At 38.4% G+C, this 20,130-nt stretch overlaps 5 protein-coding genes across 5 annotated transcripts; 2 read left to right on the top strand and 3 right to left on the bottom strand.

The window, feature by feature from the left end:
• The first annotated feature begins 1,580 nt into the window (after positions 1-1,580).
• On the top strand, positions 1,581-4,071 carry LOC126799541 (WAT1-related protein At3g28050-like). Its single transcript, XM_050526764.1, has 7 exons — positions 1,581-1,956; positions 2,034-2,099; positions 2,203-2,316; positions 2,747-2,978; positions 3,070-3,228; positions 3,326-3,477; positions 3,586-4,071. The coding sequence occupies exons 1-7, from the start codon at positions 1,763-1,765 to the stop codon at positions 3,740-3,742; spliced, it is 1,074 nt and encodes a 357-aa protein (XP_050382721.1). The 5' UTR covers positions 1,581-1,762; the 3' UTR covers positions 3,743-4,071.
• A 171-nt stretch (positions 4,072-4,242) lies between these two features.
• On the bottom strand, positions 4,243-7,329 carry LOC126799531 (protease Do-like 9). Its single transcript, XM_050526751.1, has 9 exons — positions 6,855-7,329; positions 6,460-6,659; positions 6,184-6,364; positions 5,863-6,054; positions 5,484-5,716; positions 5,289-5,384; positions 5,125-5,175; positions 4,845-4,949; positions 4,243-4,753 (listed from the first exon to the last, which is right to left on the bottom strand). The coding sequence occupies exons 1-9, from the start codon at positions 7,279-7,281 to the stop codon at positions 4,631-4,633; spliced, it is 1,608 nt and encodes a 535-aa protein (XP_050382708.1). The 5' UTR covers positions 7,282-7,329; the 3' UTR covers positions 4,243-4,630.
• A 482-nt stretch (positions 7,330-7,811) lies between these two features.
• On the bottom strand, positions 7,812-11,668 carry LOC126799529 (protease Do-like 9). The gene is made up of 9 exons (XM_050526749.1): positions 11,064-11,668; positions 10,507-10,706; positions 10,224-10,404; positions 9,837-10,028; positions 9,363-9,595; positions 8,883-8,984; positions 8,727-8,777; positions 8,417-8,521; positions 7,812-8,328 (listed from the first exon to the last, which is right to left on the bottom strand). Exons 1-9 carry the CDS (start codon positions 11,602-11,604, stop codon positions 8,230-8,232), a joined length of 1,704 nt encoding a protein of 567 aa, XP_050382706.1. The 5' UTR covers positions 11,605-11,668; the 3' UTR covers positions 7,812-8,229.
• Positions 11,669-12,453: 785 nt separating this feature from the next.
• LOC126799553 (uncharacterized) lies at positions 12,454-13,860 on the top strand. The gene has a single exon (XM_050526778.1). The coding sequence runs from the start codon at positions 13,119-13,121 to the stop codon at positions 13,668-13,670; it is 552 nt and encodes a 183-aa protein (XP_050382735.1). The 5' UTR covers positions 12,454-13,118; the 3' UTR covers positions 13,671-13,860.
• A 945-nt stretch (positions 13,861-14,805) lies between these two features.
• On the bottom strand, positions 14,806-18,211 carry LOC126799524 (probable disease resistance protein At5g66900). Its single transcript, XM_050526742.1, has 5 exons — positions 17,482-18,211; positions 16,822-17,219; positions 16,251-16,609; positions 15,853-16,070; positions 14,806-15,729 (listed from the first exon to the last, which is right to left on the bottom strand). Exons 1-5 carry the CDS (start codon positions 18,092-18,094, stop codon positions 14,918-14,920), a joined length of 2,400 nt encoding a protein of 799 aa, XP_050382699.1. The 5' UTR covers positions 18,095-18,211; the 3' UTR covers positions 14,806-14,917.
• Between the last annotated feature and the right edge of the window lie 1,919 nt (positions 18,212-20,130).

The raw sequence follows: 20,130 nt of genomic DNA, 5'->3' as shown, positions 1-20,130 counted from the left end.
ATTGGTGAAGCGTGAAGCTTCTCATAAACAATGGTAAACACTAGGTTACGCTACCCGCACACTGCCGCCGGTTTAACTATTTTTCACAGCAGTTTATTAGTTTAGGGTCTGATTGTAAGTGAATTAGAGTTTTTATAATTGGTTTACCTAGAGAGAATAGAAAAGGAAGCGAGTTACAGAGAGAGAGAGAGCAATCGAATGAGAAGAAGATGAGAGAATGAGGTAAAAAAAATTATACCCAGTGGTAGTCAAGTAAATAAACGAAAAAACATAGCATAAGCTTAGCCGAGTTGAGCCGTCACAGGTTGCACTATTTATTGACATTAGTCTATTAGTTTAGAGTCTGATTATAAGTGAATAAGAGACTTTAGAACTGGTTTAAGTGGAGAGAATAACTAATAAAACGAGATACAGAGAGCAATCAAATGAGAAAAAGAGGAGAGAATAAAGCAAAAAAAAAAATTAACCCAATGGCAATTGAGTAAATAAGCAGAAAAACATGACAAAGCCGAGCCAAGCCGCGGGTTATACTATTTATTGGCAGTAGTCTATTAGTTTAGGGATTGATTGTAAGTGAATTAGAGTTTTTAAAACTTGTTTAAGTGGAGAAAATAACGAAGAAAGCGAGATACATAAAGAGAGAGAGAGAGAGAGAGAGAGAGAGCAATTGAAGGAGAATAAGAGGAAAAAAAGAGGAAAAAAAATTATACCCAGTAACAGTCAAGTAAATAAGCGAAAAAATAGGATATGACCTGAACCAACAGTGTTCATAAGTCGTTGAACAATGCATCATTAAATTTAGAGTTTGATTGTTAACAAATTAGAATTTTATAAATTGATTTAAGTGAAGAAAATTACGAAAAAAGTGAGAGCAATCGAATAAGAAGAAAATGAGAGAATAAGATAAATAAATTTATACCCAATAACAATTTAATAAACGAGCGAAAAAATGTATATGAACTGAACCGAGCCGAGCCAAGCTGCAAGAGCCGTCACTGTTTATAAGCTTATGAATAGTGGATCAACAAATAATATATAGTAAATATTTGACAATGGTGATCGAGAATTATAAAAATAAATAAATGAGAAAATTATTCTAGATTTGCATATGATTAATTTGTCCTCGCTAAAATCCAGATTTTCATTAGTTTATGTAACTGAGATGATCAGAACACTAGGCAAGCCCCTGAAATCAGTTAACCATGTACTATTTGTTCTTGACTCGAGCACATAGACGGATAGACCCAATTGGGCAATTAAGAAATGACACACTCCATGCATTATTGAAGGATTTGAAGCAAACATATTATAATTCAACTTAGCTCATATAATGGAGATTGACATCCCAAGTTTTTCCATCACAGATCCTTTTCACACCAACTATTATATTTTATAAAGATATAGAACTCCAATAGTAACACATAATCTTAATATAAAATAGAAATTGCTTGCAGCACCTAAAAACCTAGAGATGAAAGGGCAATATACAGTACACACACTTCTTGTTTACATTTTTAAATTTGAGCAGAAACAAGGAAGGACAAAAACCCAATAGTCCAATCATCTTACCACATTACTCTTCCCATCGTTGTCAAGCTATCCCCTCACCACCTAGCTAGAGCTTCAGTCTTCTTAAAGCCATTATAATGCTTCCTTGTGATCTCAGAAATCCCATCTGAGTTTCCCATCATTCTCTAACCAGTGTTGTCTTTGAGTGTGCTTGAGAGAGCTAGAGAAGAAGAAGACTAAGATAGAGAAAAAGATGGCAGGGAGGTCTTATTGTTACAGAGATGTGCTGCCATTCACAGCTATGGTGACTATGGAGAGCACCAACGTGGGTTTGAACACACTGTTCAAAGCTGCAACCGATAGAGGGATGAGCTACCATGTCTTTGTTGTATACTCTTATTCCCTAGCTGCTCTTGCTCTTCTTCCAGCTCCCTTCATCTCCCACAGGTCTGTATCTCTGTCTTCCATCTAACAAAACTCAAAAGGCTTCAGCTTTTGTTAACATGCATCTGTGTTTTCTGCAGATCAAGGAGGCTTCCTCCTCTGAACTTCTCCATCATGAGCAAAATTCTTCTTCTTGGGCTAATTGGGTACAAGATCCTCATCAAAACCAATTCACATGCAAATTTGATTAATTTGTTCTTTGTGTTTTTGGTTTTAATTAATTAAATTGGTGTTCTTGTTGATGATTAGGAGTTCATCTCAGATAATGGGGTATACAGGAATCAGCTATAGCTCTCCCACGCTTGCTTCTGCAATCAGCAACCTTGTGCCAGCTTTCACTTTCATTCTTGCCATCATTTTCAGGTTCTTTCCATCATATTTACCATCAAGCCCTCTAATTGATAAAAATCCAATGGCTTAGATATGACAGTTTGCTTTCTTATAAAAGTATGGGGCCATACACAGTTGCTTCTGAATTATGATGATTTCTGGAATCCAATACCTGTTGTTTCTTGTACAGTTATACCTTCCCCTACTTTGTTTTTATGCTGAACACTGAAAAAGAGTAGACATGAGCCATAGGACTCAAGTTGAGAATAATTGTTGCAATTCTAGGCCTCTAGCTTGTGGTGACACTTAATTTTGTGACCCCAAATTATTTATTTTTCATCATGGTTGACATGTTAGCGTGTCGTCGCGTACAATTTTGCCTGAATAAAGTTCATTTGTCTAGGGGATCAATTCTTTTTTTGGATGAACTAAGGCTAATTTGCATTGTTTCCTCTTCTTTCAGGCTGGAAGAGGTAGCTTTGAAAAGTAGAAGCAGTCAAGCTAAAATCATTGGTACCATAGTTTCACTTGCAGGCGCATTTGTGGTGACTCTCTATAAGGGCCCCCGGATTTTCTTCACTGATCAAACACAATCCATTTTGCTAAACTCAACAGCTTCACATTCGGACTGGATCATTGGAGGCCTTCTGATAACAGGGGAGTATATATTAGTGACACTATGGTACATTGTTCAGGTAACTTACTTGTACTCCTTACCTCCTTGGTACCTTTCGTTTATTGTCGGATGATGTGAGCTTTAATTCCAAAGTAGTAATGTTTCTACAGGCACGAATTATGAAAGAGTACCCAAATGAATTAACTGTGATCTTCTTCTACAATGTAATCGTCAGCATCGTAGCGGCAGTTGTTGCTTTGATTACAGAAAGAGATCCAAATGCTTGGAAGTTGAGACCTGATATATCATTGGTCTCCATCATTTGCTCAGTAAGAAGTTAACAGAGCACTAGAAGGATGTTATATCATACATAGACCACATCTATATATATCTGCTTATCGAAGTTGGCTTTTCTATAATGTTTAGGGATTACTAAGCTCATTATTGAACAATTCTGTGCACACATGGACCTTGCGTGTGAAGGGACCTGTGTATGTGACAATGTTCAAGCCATTGTCGATTGCCATTGCTGTTGTCATGGGCGTAACATTCCTTGGTGATACACTTTTTCTGGGAAGGTATGGTATCAAAACTAACAACTCCCTTAACATTTTAGTTTAAAATCTGTACATTCTTGAGATTGATGATTTAATGCGCTCTTTGCATCGCTTTTCTGCATTTTGCAGCTTACTTGGAGCAACAATAATATCTGTAGGGTTTTATACGGTACTATGGGGAAAAGCTAAAGAAGAGACTGGTGAAGACTCCGGAAGTGATAGCCTGGAATCACCACCAAGCAACAAGGCCCCTTTATTGCAAGCCTATAAAACTGAGAATGTCTAAACCAAACTTTTGTAGCAGTATGTATATACAAGGTGATCAACACCTATTTTCTCACTGGAAATGTTGAATATTCTGGTCGGATTTAGCATTATTGCAATAGTTCATGAGAGGTTAAAATTGCATGCCTCACAAGACTCAACCCTCAACCGATACATGGTGAAGAACTGAAGATGTAGTTTCTCAGGTGCAGAAGTTAAAGCCTCATTCATCTACGCACTTTTAACTTGTGGATTTTAAAACAGTCCCCATTATGAAAACGGTGTCCTGTGCAAGTCTAAATACCAGCATGCATCTTGGTACGTGCCTAAATCCCTACACTATGTAAATAAGATGTCCAGATGTGATTGAAATTCAATTATTCATCAATCATGATGAACACAGGAAGATTGTGTGGATCTTTATGCGATTTTGCAAACTATTGAACCACTATTTGGGAACTGCTAGAGCTTGCACTTGTGAAAAACAGTGACCTTAACAAGATTCTGTCTTCTAAATGTAGTCAGCTTTATTTAGAATTTTGTATTTCTCTTACAAAATACTATGTAAGAGCAAGTTAGAATCAGATAACTTAAGTCTAGGAGTGCATCTGATATAGACCAAGTCTGAAAAGTGAAGGGTGGATTCTCTTGATTCCCGGCCAAAAACTGAAACTTGTGTAGTAAATTGTTTTAGTTGATCTGAGTAGATTAAACGTTTTCAGTTGTATAAAGTTTTCTAATGTAAATGATTACAAGAAAGATAGTTTTGCCGTTTAACACATTCTCTATTACAAGATGTACTTGCTACCCCTGAGGTCTTCCTGAAAGTAATCTATGTGGATACAGCTAAAGGATAAGTGATCATTTGTTCTTCCTTAAAAATCGTAGTCTTAAGATCATCGGACAAAGACTATACTTCCTGCAACATATTGTCTTTAATCTTAAGGTCATCAGACATGGACGAGGATATGCAGTGTGTCGCGAGTATATCTAGTGTTGCTGCCTTTGCATTTTTTGTCTGCAGAACAACCACCTGCAAAGGAAGTATTCAATTTAACCTCCACAGAAAATGCAAAACATGAATGCTTGCACTGTGTGAGATAAGAATCTCAAAAGATTGATACCTGGTTATATTCTAGGCTGAACTTTAGGTACTCGTCATTACAATTCTCGACCATGTTGGCTAGGCCCTTAAGGTTCTTCACAGGCTTACCATTGAAGTCAAGCACCTAAACAGATGAAAGATCAGTCTTCTCAAGTTCATTCTATATAGTTCAGTCATTTCACCTCAGTTAATGATTTGTGGAATCAGATAGAGAGACGAAGAAAAAAATGAAGCTTATCTACAAGCTTTTAAGCACTAAAGATCATCAAGTAGGGTGAGTTATATAACAGATTTCATACCTGATTGTTAACAATGTCTTCATAACCAATATTAATGTCAGCAACAAGTACCTATAACAATATCGAGAAAACTTGAGCCATGAAAGAAACGTAAATGATAAAGATGATGGAAAATCATAGTAGAAAGAGAGGGGGGGGGGGGGGGAGAGAGAGAAGAGAGAAACCTGAGAAACAACAACAAGCTGTTCATCAACGGACTCTGCCATTGCATGTAAATGTTTGTCCAACAGTTTGATCGGAACATCAAATAAATTTCCAAACTGTAAGTGAACAAAACTTCAGAGGTTAACAGGGAGAAAGAGACGCAGAGTGGAATGTAAAAGAAGAGAAAGCTCTGAAGCATGAATTCAGACACGCACCTCAGAACGCAGATATGGAACAGATACAGCTGTGAAAACAAATCCTGCAATGATATAATAGGAAGGAGGTTTTCCATGTATGTGTGAAGGGATCAGTTCCTTGTGTTTCGCTAGTTTTATGTTGAATTCAAGTGTCTGGGAATTGCGTAGAACTTTAACTAGAGCCTGATCTCCAATGTATTTTTGGGAGACAAGATAACTGAAACCTATGCGCTCTCCATGCCTGAATGGAACTAAAACGTTGAAACCCATAGTACTGTTAACATTTAAATTCAGAAAGCTTATGACACTTCTATTGATAAATATAGGATATAGAGCATCTTCCAGAAAACACAGGAGTGCAAAGGTGACTTAAAAAAAAGAGAACACAAAACTATACCTGTGCCATCATTAGCAATATTAACTCCATCAAAGCTAAGAATAACATCAGATGGTTTCAAAACATGACATTCCGGAGATGTAGGCTCCATTCTTTTGATTCGCACGCCCTTTTGATCAGGTCTCATCCCCATTGACATGCGCAAATCAGGATTTTCCATCTTTTGCCACTCAATTCCAAGAATTGGGAACCCTGTAATGCCACAAATGTCAATTAGAACCAAAGCACAAATGAGGAGTTCTTATTGCTGCATATACAAATAATGATTACTGTTAAGACAAGAAAAATCACTAAACATTAAACTAGTGAGAGTTACTGTACCTGTATACGCCCCATTCTTCTCATAATCCAAAATGAAGTGCATAATAACTGGTATTGGTATGACATAGCCTATATTTTCCGCATCTTCATGCTTAAGAGACTGAAATGCAATCCCCACACATTTTCCCTTATCATTAAACGCCGGCCCACCAGAGTTTCCAGAGTTTATTGCAGCATCTATCTACATAACATTGAAGATAGATATCCCACGACACTTTAAGTCTCAAATTCTGGTATCTTTCAACTATTTTATACGAATTGTCTAGAGATACTCACCTGCATTCCGAGTAGCTCAGTGGAACCATGAACATAAGAAAGTATCTGCATGCGTGACACAACACCACTCGTCACAGAGATTGTGTCGCCCCCTATAGGGTATCCCACAACAGTCACAGCATCTTGCAGCGCAGGCAAACTCCCAAACTCCACAGGTGAAATCCCTTCCCAGAACTCATCATCACTCACCGAAAGCATTGCTTAACCATCATCAACAAAATGAATCACACACAAACAAACTTCAATTACTTGGGAAATGGGAATGGTAATACACCCAGCTAACTTATCAGTACAGTAATTTTTCGAATATTGGTACGCTACATATCACTGATCAGTCTATCAATACTGAAAATGAAGTAACGAAAAAAGAGAAGAGAAGGAAAACGGTTGCATACCAATGTCACACTCGGTTCCAATGGCCAACACAGTTGCCAAGTACTTAGTGTCAGAGCCACGTTTCTTGACCTTGACCTGTGTATGGTGATCCACAGAATGCGCATTGGTCAACACCCTCCTATCCCCGATCACAAAGCCACTACTACTCGTACTATACTGCTTCTTCCTCTGCCACGGCAACGAGAAGTTCGGCTCTGTGTGCACACAAAACACCTTCACCACCGCGTCCATCGCTGGCACCACTCTCCTACCACCACCATCATCCCACCTCTGCACCATCGGCTCCGGCTCTGACACGCCAACCAAGCCACTGTTCTGATCAGCAAGTGATTGCTGCGGCATACAAGAACAAGCTATCTTGGAGATGGGGAGGTTGTCGTTTAAGGTGGTGGTTGTGCTTGTGGGATTGATGAACTGGAGATACATTGTACTGGGGTTTGCGTTGTTTGACGTTACGTTCTTGGTTTATATAAAAATGGCCGTCAACGGGGTTTGGTGGGTTAGTCTGAGTCGCCATAGTAAATGGTTTATAGGGAAAGAAACTTTTTTCTTGGTTTCCTTTTACACGTCGACCGGAGACTCGGTGGTTTCAGATTCAGAGTCAATGTACGTTTTATCTCTGGGTGACGATGTATGAGGGTTTTAGGTTTATTATAACTTGCGAGATACTGTACGACAAGTCACACACAGCTATTCTATGAAGCCAATTATTAGTTGCATGTTCACGTCAATATGACCATGTGTAAATGGATTCCAAGCTAGGAGAGATTCGTCTTACAGACTTATTTGTACGTTTTAAGAATTTGGTGTCAGCTTTTCTAAGAAATTGCTTAGAATCAGAACTGTTCCAGGTTGGAATAACGTACAAGACATATATGGCCGCCGGAGTTCTTGAATCCAGACCCAGTCGAAGAAGAGAATTATCCTCGAGTATAACATAGCATGGATCACTTCCAAGAAATTACCAAATGAGTTCAATGGTCAATGTTAAATAATTATACAATATCAAAAAGAATACGAGGCAAGACCTCTTTTCTACTGTGATGGATAAATGTGCCGATGGATCATATTACACGATGATGCAGCTCTCAATCTGGCAAAACTAGCTTTTATTTCTGCTTTCTCTATAGAAAAACTAGGTATTACAAAATTATAGAGAACACATAAACTCAACAAAGGCGTATAGTTGATACAGGATGTAATGGAAGACTCACTCCAATGCTAAATGTCTGCAGATACTTCCTCGACAGAGATAGTGACTAAATAAGCTACGGATCTCTGGCTCTTATCCTCCACATACAAGTGATGAAATCTTTGTAGTGCTATATTTGGTTCGATTATGAGCATTTCCAACGACTAGTCTTCACTTAGGTCTTAAGACTTAAGGTCATCAGACATAGCTGAAGGTATGCAATGAGTCAGAAGGATATCTAAAGTTGCAGCTTTGGCTGTTTTTGTCTGTAGGGCAACCATCTGCATATCAAAGTTTCCAATTCAGCTACCAAAAGATAAATGCAGAATAAGCACATGAAAATATGGGGAATCTATGTGTGAGCCAAACCTGATTGTAATCTAGATCAAACTTTAGGTACTCATCATCGCAACTCTCCACCATGGTGGCCAGGTTCTTTAAATTTTTCACAGGCTTACCGTTGAAAGCAAGAACCTGCACAAATAAAGAATCATTTCAACAAGTGTGTTTTAATAATAAAATTGCTTCTGAAAGTTTATCTCATCATCATCACAAACATAAAAGGTGATGGCGAAACATATTAACTAGAATGGAATGAAAATGCTAAACATTTCCTTAAAGAGTAAAAGAACAATATATAAACAGGGAAAAATTCCTGAGTAGCCCAAATAGACCCTACCTGTGTGTTAACAATGTCCTCATATCCAATATTAATGTCAGCAACAAGTACCTAACACAAATTTGAATATATAAATTTAATCCATGAAAGCAGGCAGAGCAAATAGAACTTATATAAGATGGGAGAGCATGAAAAATATAGATCAGAGAGAGAAACCTGAGAAACAACAACGAGCTGTTCATCACTAGATTCTGCCATTGCATGTAAATGTTTGTCCAATAGTTTGACTGGTGCGTCAAAGTCATAGTCCTTTCCATACTGGAAATTAATGAATAACCACAGGTAACATTTAGAAATATACTAACAAATTTTCTTAAAAGAAAACTTAAATATCAACAATCTTTTTTCTTAAACACATGAGTACACCAGTTTAACCCAAGAAAATAATAAAGGGCACCATTAAAGTAAACTCTAACATTTGTTTGGAGCTTCAAAACCTTTAAAAAAAAAAGTGGAGCTTCAAAACCTACATGCTATTAATTTGGCTGGATAATGGTACTACACATTCTCATAGCTAAATATAATAAATTAGAAAAAAAAAGGTATAATAGTAAGAAAGATATAGCTTATTACGCAACATACACAGAAAGCGGGAAATGGAGTAAATGAGAAAGTGGTATGGAATCAAGGGCACACCTCAGAACGCAGATATGGAACTGATACAGGTGAAAAGACAAATCCACCAATGATATAATAGGAAGGAGGTTTGCCGTTGATGTGTGCCGGGATCAGACGCTTGTGTGTTCCAAGTTTTATGTTGAATTCAAGTATCTTTGAGTTACGAAGAACTTTTACTAAAGCACTATCGCCAGTATATTTTTGAGAGACAAGGTAACTGAAACCTATGCGCTCCCCATGCCTGAATGGTACTGGAAAATTGATACCAAAGAGTGTGTTAATACTGAATCAACAAAAGCTTATGCTAAATTTAAAATGCATGTACAATAAAAAAAGTAATGATAGTAACGAGATTCTATCCTAAGTTCTTGAAAAATTTACTATAAATAAGGAGAACCAAATTTCACCTTTCATTCTATAAAATAAATTCGGTGGTACTGCTATGAGACCAATGTGCCAAATCTTTATAGAATAAAGATAAAGTAAATTTACCTGTTCCATCATATGCAATATTAACTCCATCAAAGCTAAGAATGACATCAGATGGTTTCAGAAGATGAGAATCTGGAGCTGTAGGTTCGATCCTTCGGATGCGTACACCCTTTTGATCAGCTTTCATCCCCATTGACGTGCGTAGATCAGGATTTTCCATCTTCTGCCACTCAATTCCAATAATTGGGAACCCTGGACCACAATTTATAAATAGAAGTATAGTACAAAAGAAGATAATAACTTGGACCAATTGAAACACTATAAAGAATGTAGTCCAGAGACAGTCATATCACAAATGTGCTGCAAGGACCATATGCAAACAACAGATTGTATTCCATCTTTATTGTTTTCATCTCACTAAAAGTACAAACCAAGTTACAAGCAAACCTGTATATGCTCCATTCTTCTCATAATCTGTAATGAAGTGCTTAATAACAGGTGTTGGAATAACATAGCCTATATTTTCCGCATCTTCATGTTTAAGGGACTGAAAAGCAATGCCCACACAGGTTCCCTTGTCGTTGAAGGCAGGCCCGCCAGAGTTTCCAGAGTTTATAGCAGCATCTATCTGTAATTGCATTCAAATGAGAATGAAACCAGGAAACTAAAGCACGCAAGAAATTGAGGTCTCTAAGGTGTATATAGCAGACAATGTCAAGAAGATAATAACCTGCAGCCCAAGAAGCTCAGTCGATCCATGAACATATGAGAGTATCTCCATACGCGACACGACACCACTCGTCACAGAGATTGTGTCGCCCCCGATAGGATAACCCACAACCGTCACCGCGTCCTGGAGCGCCGGCAACTCCCCAAACTCCACCGGTGAAACTCCTTCCCAAAACTCATCATCACTCACCGTGAGCATGGCTGCAGCCCATATAAACGACTTTAATTGCAATTACTAACTCATGATTCACTAACTAATATTAAATACATCACAATTCTACCTTAACAGAGCGCAAGTAAATTCAATCACCTTCAACACATAAATTACTCCTCTATCATTCACCTAAACTACTTAAAATGCTATTTTCCTACAAGGAGATTTGACTAGTTATACACTCTGAAACTCTTAGATTGTTCGCATAAAAATGTCATCTTTTTAGCACGTTAACTCTCAAGCTACAATCTTTATTTCTTTACTAGTGTACCAACTCTTCGAAAAGTAAATAACTTTCAGCATACATTTCAATTCTAACCAAACTTTCGGTGTTGGAAACTCACCAATATCACATTCAGTGCCAATAGCCAAGACGGTGGCCAAGTACTTAGTCTCAGAGCCACGCTTCTTGAGCTTAACCTGCGTATGGTGCTCCACAGAATGCGCATTGGTTAAGACCCTTTTGCCCCCGATCACAAACCCACTGCTACTCGAGCTGTACTGCCTCTTCCTCTGCCACGGCAGCGAGAAGTTCGGCTCCGTGTGGACGCAGAACACCTTCACCACCGAATCCATCGCCGGCACCACGCGCGCCACGCTCTCCCAGCTCGGCGCCATCAGCGGCGGCTCCGAGCTCACCGCCGCGGCGTCCCCGTTCTGCTCCGACGCGTGCCGCGAGCTGCGGCGCTCCGGCGAGGCGGTGATGTTGGTGGAGTCTGTCTTCCGGGGACGGCCGCGGCCGCGGCGGGAGGGCTGGGAGGTTGCGGCGGCGGAGGCGTCGGAGAGAGGCTCCGTCGTGGGGAGCGGGGCGGCGTCGTCGATGTCCATTGCGGTTTCTGTGGTTTTGGGGTTTGAAGCTCCTCGCTTTCTTTTGGTTTCTCCCATTTTGAAGTTTTTCGAGGGAAAATTGAAGAGTGTGTGGAGGGTTTGAAGATTTAGGGCTTGTTATTGTTGCAGAGAAGAGAGAGAGAGAGAGAGAGAGACTTGGTTTTGGTTTAAAACCAGAGGCGGTAGTAACGGAGAAGGAAGGAACTGAGTGTGAGAGAGAGTTGGGCCTGGATCATTGTGCCTTTAAATTTGGGCCATATTGGGCAACTTGTATTTCCATTAAATTTTAAATTAAATAATAAAGAGTAGAGAATTTGAAAACGACGATGACTTTAATGTGTTACTACGTTATGAGTATTATATATAATTTTACGTTAGTTCATCTGTATCTACTTATTGCATTACTAATGTTGAAATGGCATGAAAGTTCATTTGAGTGAACGGTGTAAGTATAATCACCATCCTGACAACTCTCGTTACATTGAAATTGAAGTAATGAAGTATACAAAAAATTTGTATATTATGAAAACAACGTTTAGTTTTTTTAATGTCTTTCTTTTCGTTACTTCTTACCAGCATTTTCATAATTACTAATCATATCATATTTAAACGAACTTACCAATCAAGTAAATCAAAATTCCTCCAATCATCTCGTATTCGTAATATAAACAAACTTGAGAAAATGACTAACATTGTTCATTACCTTGTATAAGCCATAACTAATTGAGTGAAAATGTAGAATTTGGCATGAACCACCCAAATGAAACTACGCTTTTACAGAAAATAGAATGTACCTAAACTCCCAAGCCTTGAACTTGAAGGGAGCAACAACATCACACTCATTTATGTATATAAAAAAAAACATCACACTCAAAATTGGACTGGAATAAGAAAGAGCATATTTTCTTGACCGTCGCTCGCCTAATTGAATCAAACATTTTTTGCAAATCAATAATTAGATTAAATGCTCTCCTTTGTGTCCTATACTTCATTTCTTGAAGCATTGAATCTCGATTTCAACTCCAACTCAGAAGAGAGGGAGCCAGAGTTGAACCCAACCTACCTCCACCAAAACCCACAGGTGACCTTGCACCGTACTCTTCTTCTTCTTTATCAATCTTCAACCAACGGTGCAAGGCTCCTCTCTCTCTCTCTCTCTCTCTCTGACTGATTTAAAGTCGTAGCTTAGCTGCTACAGCGTGACCCCTTTTGAGTTAGTGATTCATTTCCCATTTCCCCTTTATTCCTTGTCTCTTTCTGTTTGAACCCTTATTCTCCAAGGCTCATTTCCCTTGTTCACAATTCTGGGTCAATCTGATTTGGTGGTTTATCTTTCTGGGCAGTCTGAGATCTCTGTTTCCGCTACTGGGTTCTGCTCATTTTGACCAAAGTAGATTGCTTTACCCCTAAAGCCCCAAATTTCAATGCCCTAATTCTACTGGGTTTGCTTTTTGATTTTGGGGGTTTTCATTCATTCCTCCACAACACTCTGAGATCTCAGTTTCTGTTATTGGGTTTTGCTTATCTTGACCAAATTCGATTGCTTTAAACCACTTTTTGATTCTGTGGCAATGTCACAAGGCTATGCAATCGAGCTTTACTTCGATCCAGCGCTGGAAAACCAGGTCTTGAAGGCTTGGAATGTTCTTGCTCGCCGTCAGATTAGTACCCAGCTCATCGAAATCGAATCACGCCCTCACATCACTCTCTTCTCCAGCTCATTCGTCGAACCAGCAAAGCTCGAAAGCATGGTCAAGGCTTTTGCAGCAAAGCAAGAGCCTTTGGCCCTGTCCTTCTCGACAATTGGGAGCTTTCCCACTGATAACAATGTGCTGTTTCTGGCACCAACTCCTTCGGTTTCGTTGCTTCAGTTCCAGTCACAGTTGTGTGAGGCAATGAAGAAAGAAGGTGTTGAGATTGGGGAGGAGTACCGCGCTGATTGTTGGATGCCTTACTGTGCTGTTGCTCAGGATGTGCCCAAGAGTCGGATGGCTGAAGCGTTTTGCGTGTTGAGGGACTTGAAGTTGCCAGTTGCTGGGTATGCTATGGATATTGGGCTGGTGGAGTTTTCGCCGGTGAGGGAGTTGTTTTCTTTCGTGCTAGGTAACACAGTAGAAGCATGAAGTTTCATAGCCTTTTACTTATTTGTTAATCTGAAATTTAGTGTTGAAGAATATGTTACCCCCTTTGATGTCAATGTAGATGATTGTCTATGGCATTTCCTGGATATCGTTCTATTTTACTGATAAAGTGTGTTCATGTCTGATTGAATTGACTAGTGAGTGCATCTATTCTGTTGGTTTTACTGTTTTCTTAAGATGGCAGTTGCGTCCAAACTTATTCGTACCTGGAGGTTTAGGAGGTATAATTCCACTGTTACTTTGATATTGATGGTATTTTTTACAAAGTGAAATCCGAATTCCAACTTTGTGTGATTTGTATGCGTACAATGATATTCTAGCACCAACTCAACAGACTCTAGTTTTCAAGTTGGTTGACGAGTTCTGTGTGCACTACAAAGACTTACGTAGCTGTACATTCACGTGTTTATCTCTGGTTATTTGTTCTTATAACTAGCCACTCAGATCATTATAAAAAAAAAAAAAAAAAAAACTAGCCACTCAGATATGAAATCATTTTGAAGTGGCTTGAAGCATGTAGTTCTACGGAAGCAAATAGTAGTATGAGATATCTGATTTGCGTGCTGGGACTTTCATGTTTTCTTCAAGGAATAGCCCTTGGATTTGGTTTATCACTTTGGCACTTATAATGCACCAAAATTAATTGGTTTCCTGCTTGTTTTTGGAAGCATGTAGTGATAGTACTATGAAGTATGAAGGAGAGCTCTAGGTTATGAGGTGCATTTGTCTTCTCTGTAGGTAGCATTTCATAAGATAGACGACCTAGGAGGCTAGGAACATGATTCTGGTTAGCCTTTTGCGTGATGCAGAGTGTTATGTTTTGTCACACTAGTTACCACTAGGAATCTATGCTAAGAAAGTAAGAATGAAGCTGTATATCCGTATTAGTAAGAATCTATACTACAACTAGCTTTGTTTTTTTTTTCATCGGACTGCTGATTGGTTCCTAGCTAGTAAAACTGTCTGTCATGTACTTGGTGACTATAGAGGCCAACATGGAACCATTTCGTATTAAAACAAGTTGAAGTTTTAATGTCTGTTTCCATGGTAAGTTTCATGTTTGAGCTTTCTACATGATAATGATAAATATATAACATTATAGCCAAAAGAAAAAAGAGAAGTGAACAGAGTTTTGGTTCAATCAAAAGAACAGATAAACGAGGTACGAAAAAAATGATAGTGAAGTTCAATTCAAAACCCAAAAACGCTGATCCAACCGTGGTGAAAATTCAATTCATAATGCGTAGGTTTGTGAGAGTGGGTAGACAGGCTTCCCATAAATGTGAATTATCGTCACCGCACAATACTTCACCTAACTGATTAAGATTCAAAACTGACGGTGGCAGCTTCCTCACTGCGAAGCACCCCCTCATGTCCAACTTTCTCAAACTGCTCAGTTCACCAATGTCTTCAGGCAATTCATCAATACAGTAGCAACCAGACAGGTCGAGGACATTTAACTTTTTGTGTTTCCTAACTGAGCCAGGAGAGTTCGTCAGACCAATACAGCTCCTTAGCCTCAATACTTCTAAGTTCACTAAATTTCCAAATTCTTCAGGCAAGCTACGTAGGTCCCAACAGTTGTAGATACTAATCTTCTTTAATTGAATCAGATTACAGAAATCCGCTAGCTGCTCTTCAGGCTGATAGCAACGGTCGATGTTTATTTCCTCTAGATTCGGAAAAACATATGACAATTTGCCAGCACCCCCTTTGTTCAGGTGTGCCTTGATGTGACATGACTTGAGAGATATCTTCTTTACACTCTTCAATTCCATGCGGTTCTTGGTTAGGCTATGTATTGGGATGTTGTCCAAGCTGATTCTCTTTAGATTCGGTAGCAGTTCAAGCAGTTCAAAATTTTTTGACCTACCAATGTAACCTAACCAATGACGGTGATGACCAACGATTATCACCACCTTCAATTCATTCATTTTCTCCACAAATTTGGGTAAGGAAACCTCGGACTCATGGGAATCCAAGACAAGAACCTCAGCTTTTGGTAGCTGAATCTGGGGCCATTCCATTGAAAACTCCTTATCTGCAAACAAGATGCTATTTGATGAGTGTCCACAGAAATCAAATGTGAAATTCAGTATATTCAAACCTCCATAAGTTAAATGTTGATGATCTGTCAGATTCCTTAATTTTCAAAAATACGTACCAATTGTGATAGATAACAGGCGAGCGTTGGCTAGTTGATATGTCTGTTCCTTCCACCACTTGGGAACATTTTTTCCACATGAATCCATGATTATTCTCTTTCGTTCTTCTACCGGGTCTAGCTTAGCGTTGTAAATAGCTAGCTCTCTAAGCAAGTCATGTTGGGTAACAAATCGGCCACCGTAATAATCGTCCCCCTCAATCTTCAAATATACATGTCTACATAATTATGAAAATAAAGTTGATTAAATTAATTGCATTACATAAAAACATGTACATGCATAAAAACGTGTACATAATTCCCCTCATATTTATGGTAAAACTAACGAGCATCTAAATAAGAAAAATTAGAGCCAACACATGGTTATATACAGTAAAATATATTTACTGGGAGTGTACCTTTTGTCCACGAGAGTAGCCAGATTTCGGTTGCACAGTTCATGGACATATGCAAACACAAAATCATCATCTAGTTCATACAACTCTGCCCACATATCAATGAGGTCACCAACCGGGATTTTTTTGTCTTCAGGAAAAGATCCCAAGTCCAAGTAACAATCTTTCACAATTGTCAATCCTTTATCCAAAGCATCTAAGCTGCTTTGGAGGCACAGAAACAATTTAGTCTCCGAATCTAAAACAGATGAACCTTTAGACCATTCTGTGTCTCTTTTTCTCCAAACCTCTAGAGGTTGCCCAGCTAGTGATCTTCCCACAACTGTAATGGCAAGTGGAAATCCGTTGCAACGCTTTATTATCTGCAGGCCGTGGAGTTCATAAATGAAATAAGTATTTTCGGTTCTTAATTGAAGAATTCATGAAAGAAGAGAATAGTTTTTTTTTTTCGACAAGCTGAGAGAAGAGAATAGTTGATATATAAACTATTAAACTGTTTATATTTTCAAGATCAGTTAGTTTCAATTGATCAATCAAGTAAGCTTGCATGCAACTAATTAAATAAACACTTTACCTTTCTCGAGAGATCTTCTAGAGTACGAGAGCGCTTATCTCCCAATGCCGTTGAGTGATAAAAAAGCTTCATCGCATTGTCATCTTCTAGTAACTTTAAGTTATACGAAGAACTATATCTTGGAAATTCAGATCTTGATGTAACCAAAATCTTGTAATTTGACATTTCACATTGAAAACTCTCAAGAATGGATTCTGATCCAGACCAAACATCATCCAGGACCAACAATAAAGGACTTGGTTTTTCCTTTCTCAGTGTTTCCATCCATTGAAGCACATGTACTTCGTTTTGAAATCCAGGAACCGAAGAACCAAAGTGTCCGCAAAGTCGTTGCACAACAAGTTCTAAGTTGCCGTTTTGTGAAACAGTTATAAAGAGAATATTGTTCTTGAATTTACCTATGTATATATATCCAAACCAGACATAATCAGTAAAGGTGCTAACTTAGAAATAACTGCAGAATGAATAACCTAAATGTGAGACGTTTAAACAGTGGTATATTAAAAATCATGATTAATCAACTACTACTGTACTTAATTAAATATGTATCTGTGAGTGTATGTCAAGCATACAAGTGAGTTAGAATTCATTTTACCTATATAAGACTCTACTGAATGCTAAATTAACATTTCAGTCTATATTGAGAGCCGAGTATGTTACCTTTGACCTCTTCATCTTGACAAAACATTGTTGCCAAAGTCGTTTTCCCACAGCCGCCAGGAGCAGTGAGCACAAGCATTGACACCCCATCATCGTAAAGAAGCTTTTCCTTCAAGTCCTTCAGAGGAGCATCCATTCCAACTATAAGCCGTGGAAGAGGTGGAAGTTCAAGCCGTGTGTTGCAACTTGAACTTTCTGCAGATTGTTGCTTCACCATCATGCTATGAATATCATCAACCGCGACGTCGATCCTCATTACTTGCAGTGTTTCTTGCACTTTAAGCATCTCTAACGGTGTTTTAAGAGATTCCTCCCATTGTAGAAGCTTCCTGGCGTACTTGTATTTTTTGAAGGGGCTCCATCGCGTAATCGTTGAACACTTGTTGACTAGCTCTTGGCCTTTCTCCATGACTCTCTTTAAAGCTTCCAGTCTCATCTCTGGCCTATTCATTTTCTGGTTATATTGCGCCATCTCCTTGATCAGTGGTGCCAAATCGTCGAGCCTGGATTTGGCGTCGTTGAAGACAGACTTGAAGATATAGTTCTTGACGATCAGGTCTTCAACGCCAGCATATAGTGCTTCGAATGCTTTCTCTAGAACGAAGTCCGCCATGATATATAAGCACGTAAGTACAGTGCTCTTTCAATATAAACTTGAAGACGGTGACCTAAACCAATATATGTTCCACAAATACAATGGAAGCAGAATCAACTCTTTTCAAAATGATAATATCATCGATAAACGTTTTTTTAAAAGGAAATGATCCCTTCCTGCAAAAGCAACAAAACTCAATTATTTTCTCCACTGTAGTTTGTCCATCGATGGTGACCTAACGAACACCTGTTATTGTCGTGATGAAATGACTACAATATATTCCCATCATATATAGGATTCGTCTATCATATATCCCTTCCTCTTATATAGAGATCGAGTTGACAGCTAGATCAGCGGGTACCATATAGAGAAATTTTGAAAAAATAACTCTTTTGTAGATCTCAAATTGAAATCTAATCGTCTTTTTCCAAATTAATAAAAAACAACCACATTAAGGGAGCAAAAGTCATATCCACCATCGTTCAGTTCTTACACTAAAAGAATGACTGAAACTCAAGAACTGACATGTCTTCGTTAAATGCACTTAATTCAATCCAAACCCAAATATATTTGTCTACAACGCAATAATCAGTCATCGAGCCAAGTCTCTTGATTCCACAATCTACCACCTCCATGACTACAAAGCCTTGAATCCCAAGCTGTCCAATTCATCATCTCTGTCTGCATGCAATGTACATATTTTGATGTACTGAAATCGATTTGGGCTTCTTCTTCTTCTTCTTCTTCTTCTTCTTCTTCTCTCTCTCTCTCTCTCAAAGTTTCACTGAACCAATGAACCCTTGTTTCAATCGTAAACATGAGTTTTGCATTTAGTAATTGAACAAGAATATTCAAGACTTTTCATTCCTCAATATTGTTATTATTCATTAGTTTGAGAAAACTTGGTTATAAATCAATTTAAATTCCAAAAAGGTTATTTTTCAAAATTTCTCTATCCACTATAGGCATATATTAGGATAAGCACTATTAGGATCTAACGCCCTCAATTCGATCTACAAGAGACCTGAATAAATCTTTGAATCTGGTTTAGACACGCCATAGATCCTATAGTAATAGCATCCATCACAATACAACAGTATTTTCCATAGTAATACATGAATCATGTGTGTGTGTGTGTGTGTGTTTATGATAAAGTGTACAGAACCAAGGAACAAGAACGACTTTGTGATGGACCAAATGGTCTTTATTCTTACTTTGGACAAATGCACAAAGAAGTAGACAAATTTGGGAGAGTAATTGTATCAATAAACAACTTTCGACAACGAACTAAAGGCTAGGGGCCCTTGCAAAAAGCTCGATTGTTTCTCACTAACGTAGAGTGAATGGTCACAAATGATGTACGTAACTAACCTATAAAATGATTGAACCAAATTGAATGATAACAATTCACCCCTTATAGGCGTTAAATTGGTACCAGTCCATGCCAGTGTGATCACATTAGCACACTTGATTCATAATTCATTCTTCATCATATGGCTGATGCATCATCTTAATTACCCAGTTATCCAAAAAAAAACGGGATCCACCACCGATTACACCACCGCAGTCTAATACCCATCCAAGATTGTTTGTCTCATTCCATGGACAAACCCCTTGAGATCCATGGAGCAGATGCTTATGAAGGAGATGTTATTGTTAAGTTGTCTTAAAGGATTTCACTTAAGAAAAGAAAAGTGTACGGGGTTATGTTACTGTTAAGTTGTCTTAAGTGACAGGGTACATGTCAAAATTTCATTAGGGTACAGAGAAGACAATAAAAAAAATAGAATAGAGGGTCAGTTGCCCTAATTTTGTATGCACGTGTTCCTAAAACAAGAAAGAAGTGAAATCTGTCCACTTCTGAGGGGCACGTCCCGTGGAAACTAAGACTCTTGAATGAAAGCGAAAATGAGATGAAACTCCAGACTCTTTTACATTAGTTGATAAGATTTTTGGCACAAAATATGCTAGATCTTATATGTGTGTGTGTGTGTGTGTGTGACACACACGAGTAATTAGTTGAAAATTTATTTTATAGACTTCAATCTAGACCG

This window comes from Argentina anserina, chromosome 6, assembly GCF_933775445.1.
Source record: "Argentina anserina chromosome 6, drPotAnse1.1, whole genome shotgun sequence".
Taxonomy (NCBI): Eukaryota; Viridiplantae; Streptophyta; class Magnoliopsida; order Rosales; family Rosaceae; genus Argentina; species Argentina anserina.
The sequence above is the reverse complement of the archived record's forward strand: the minus strand, read 5'-3'. Positions and strand labels throughout refer to the sequence as shown.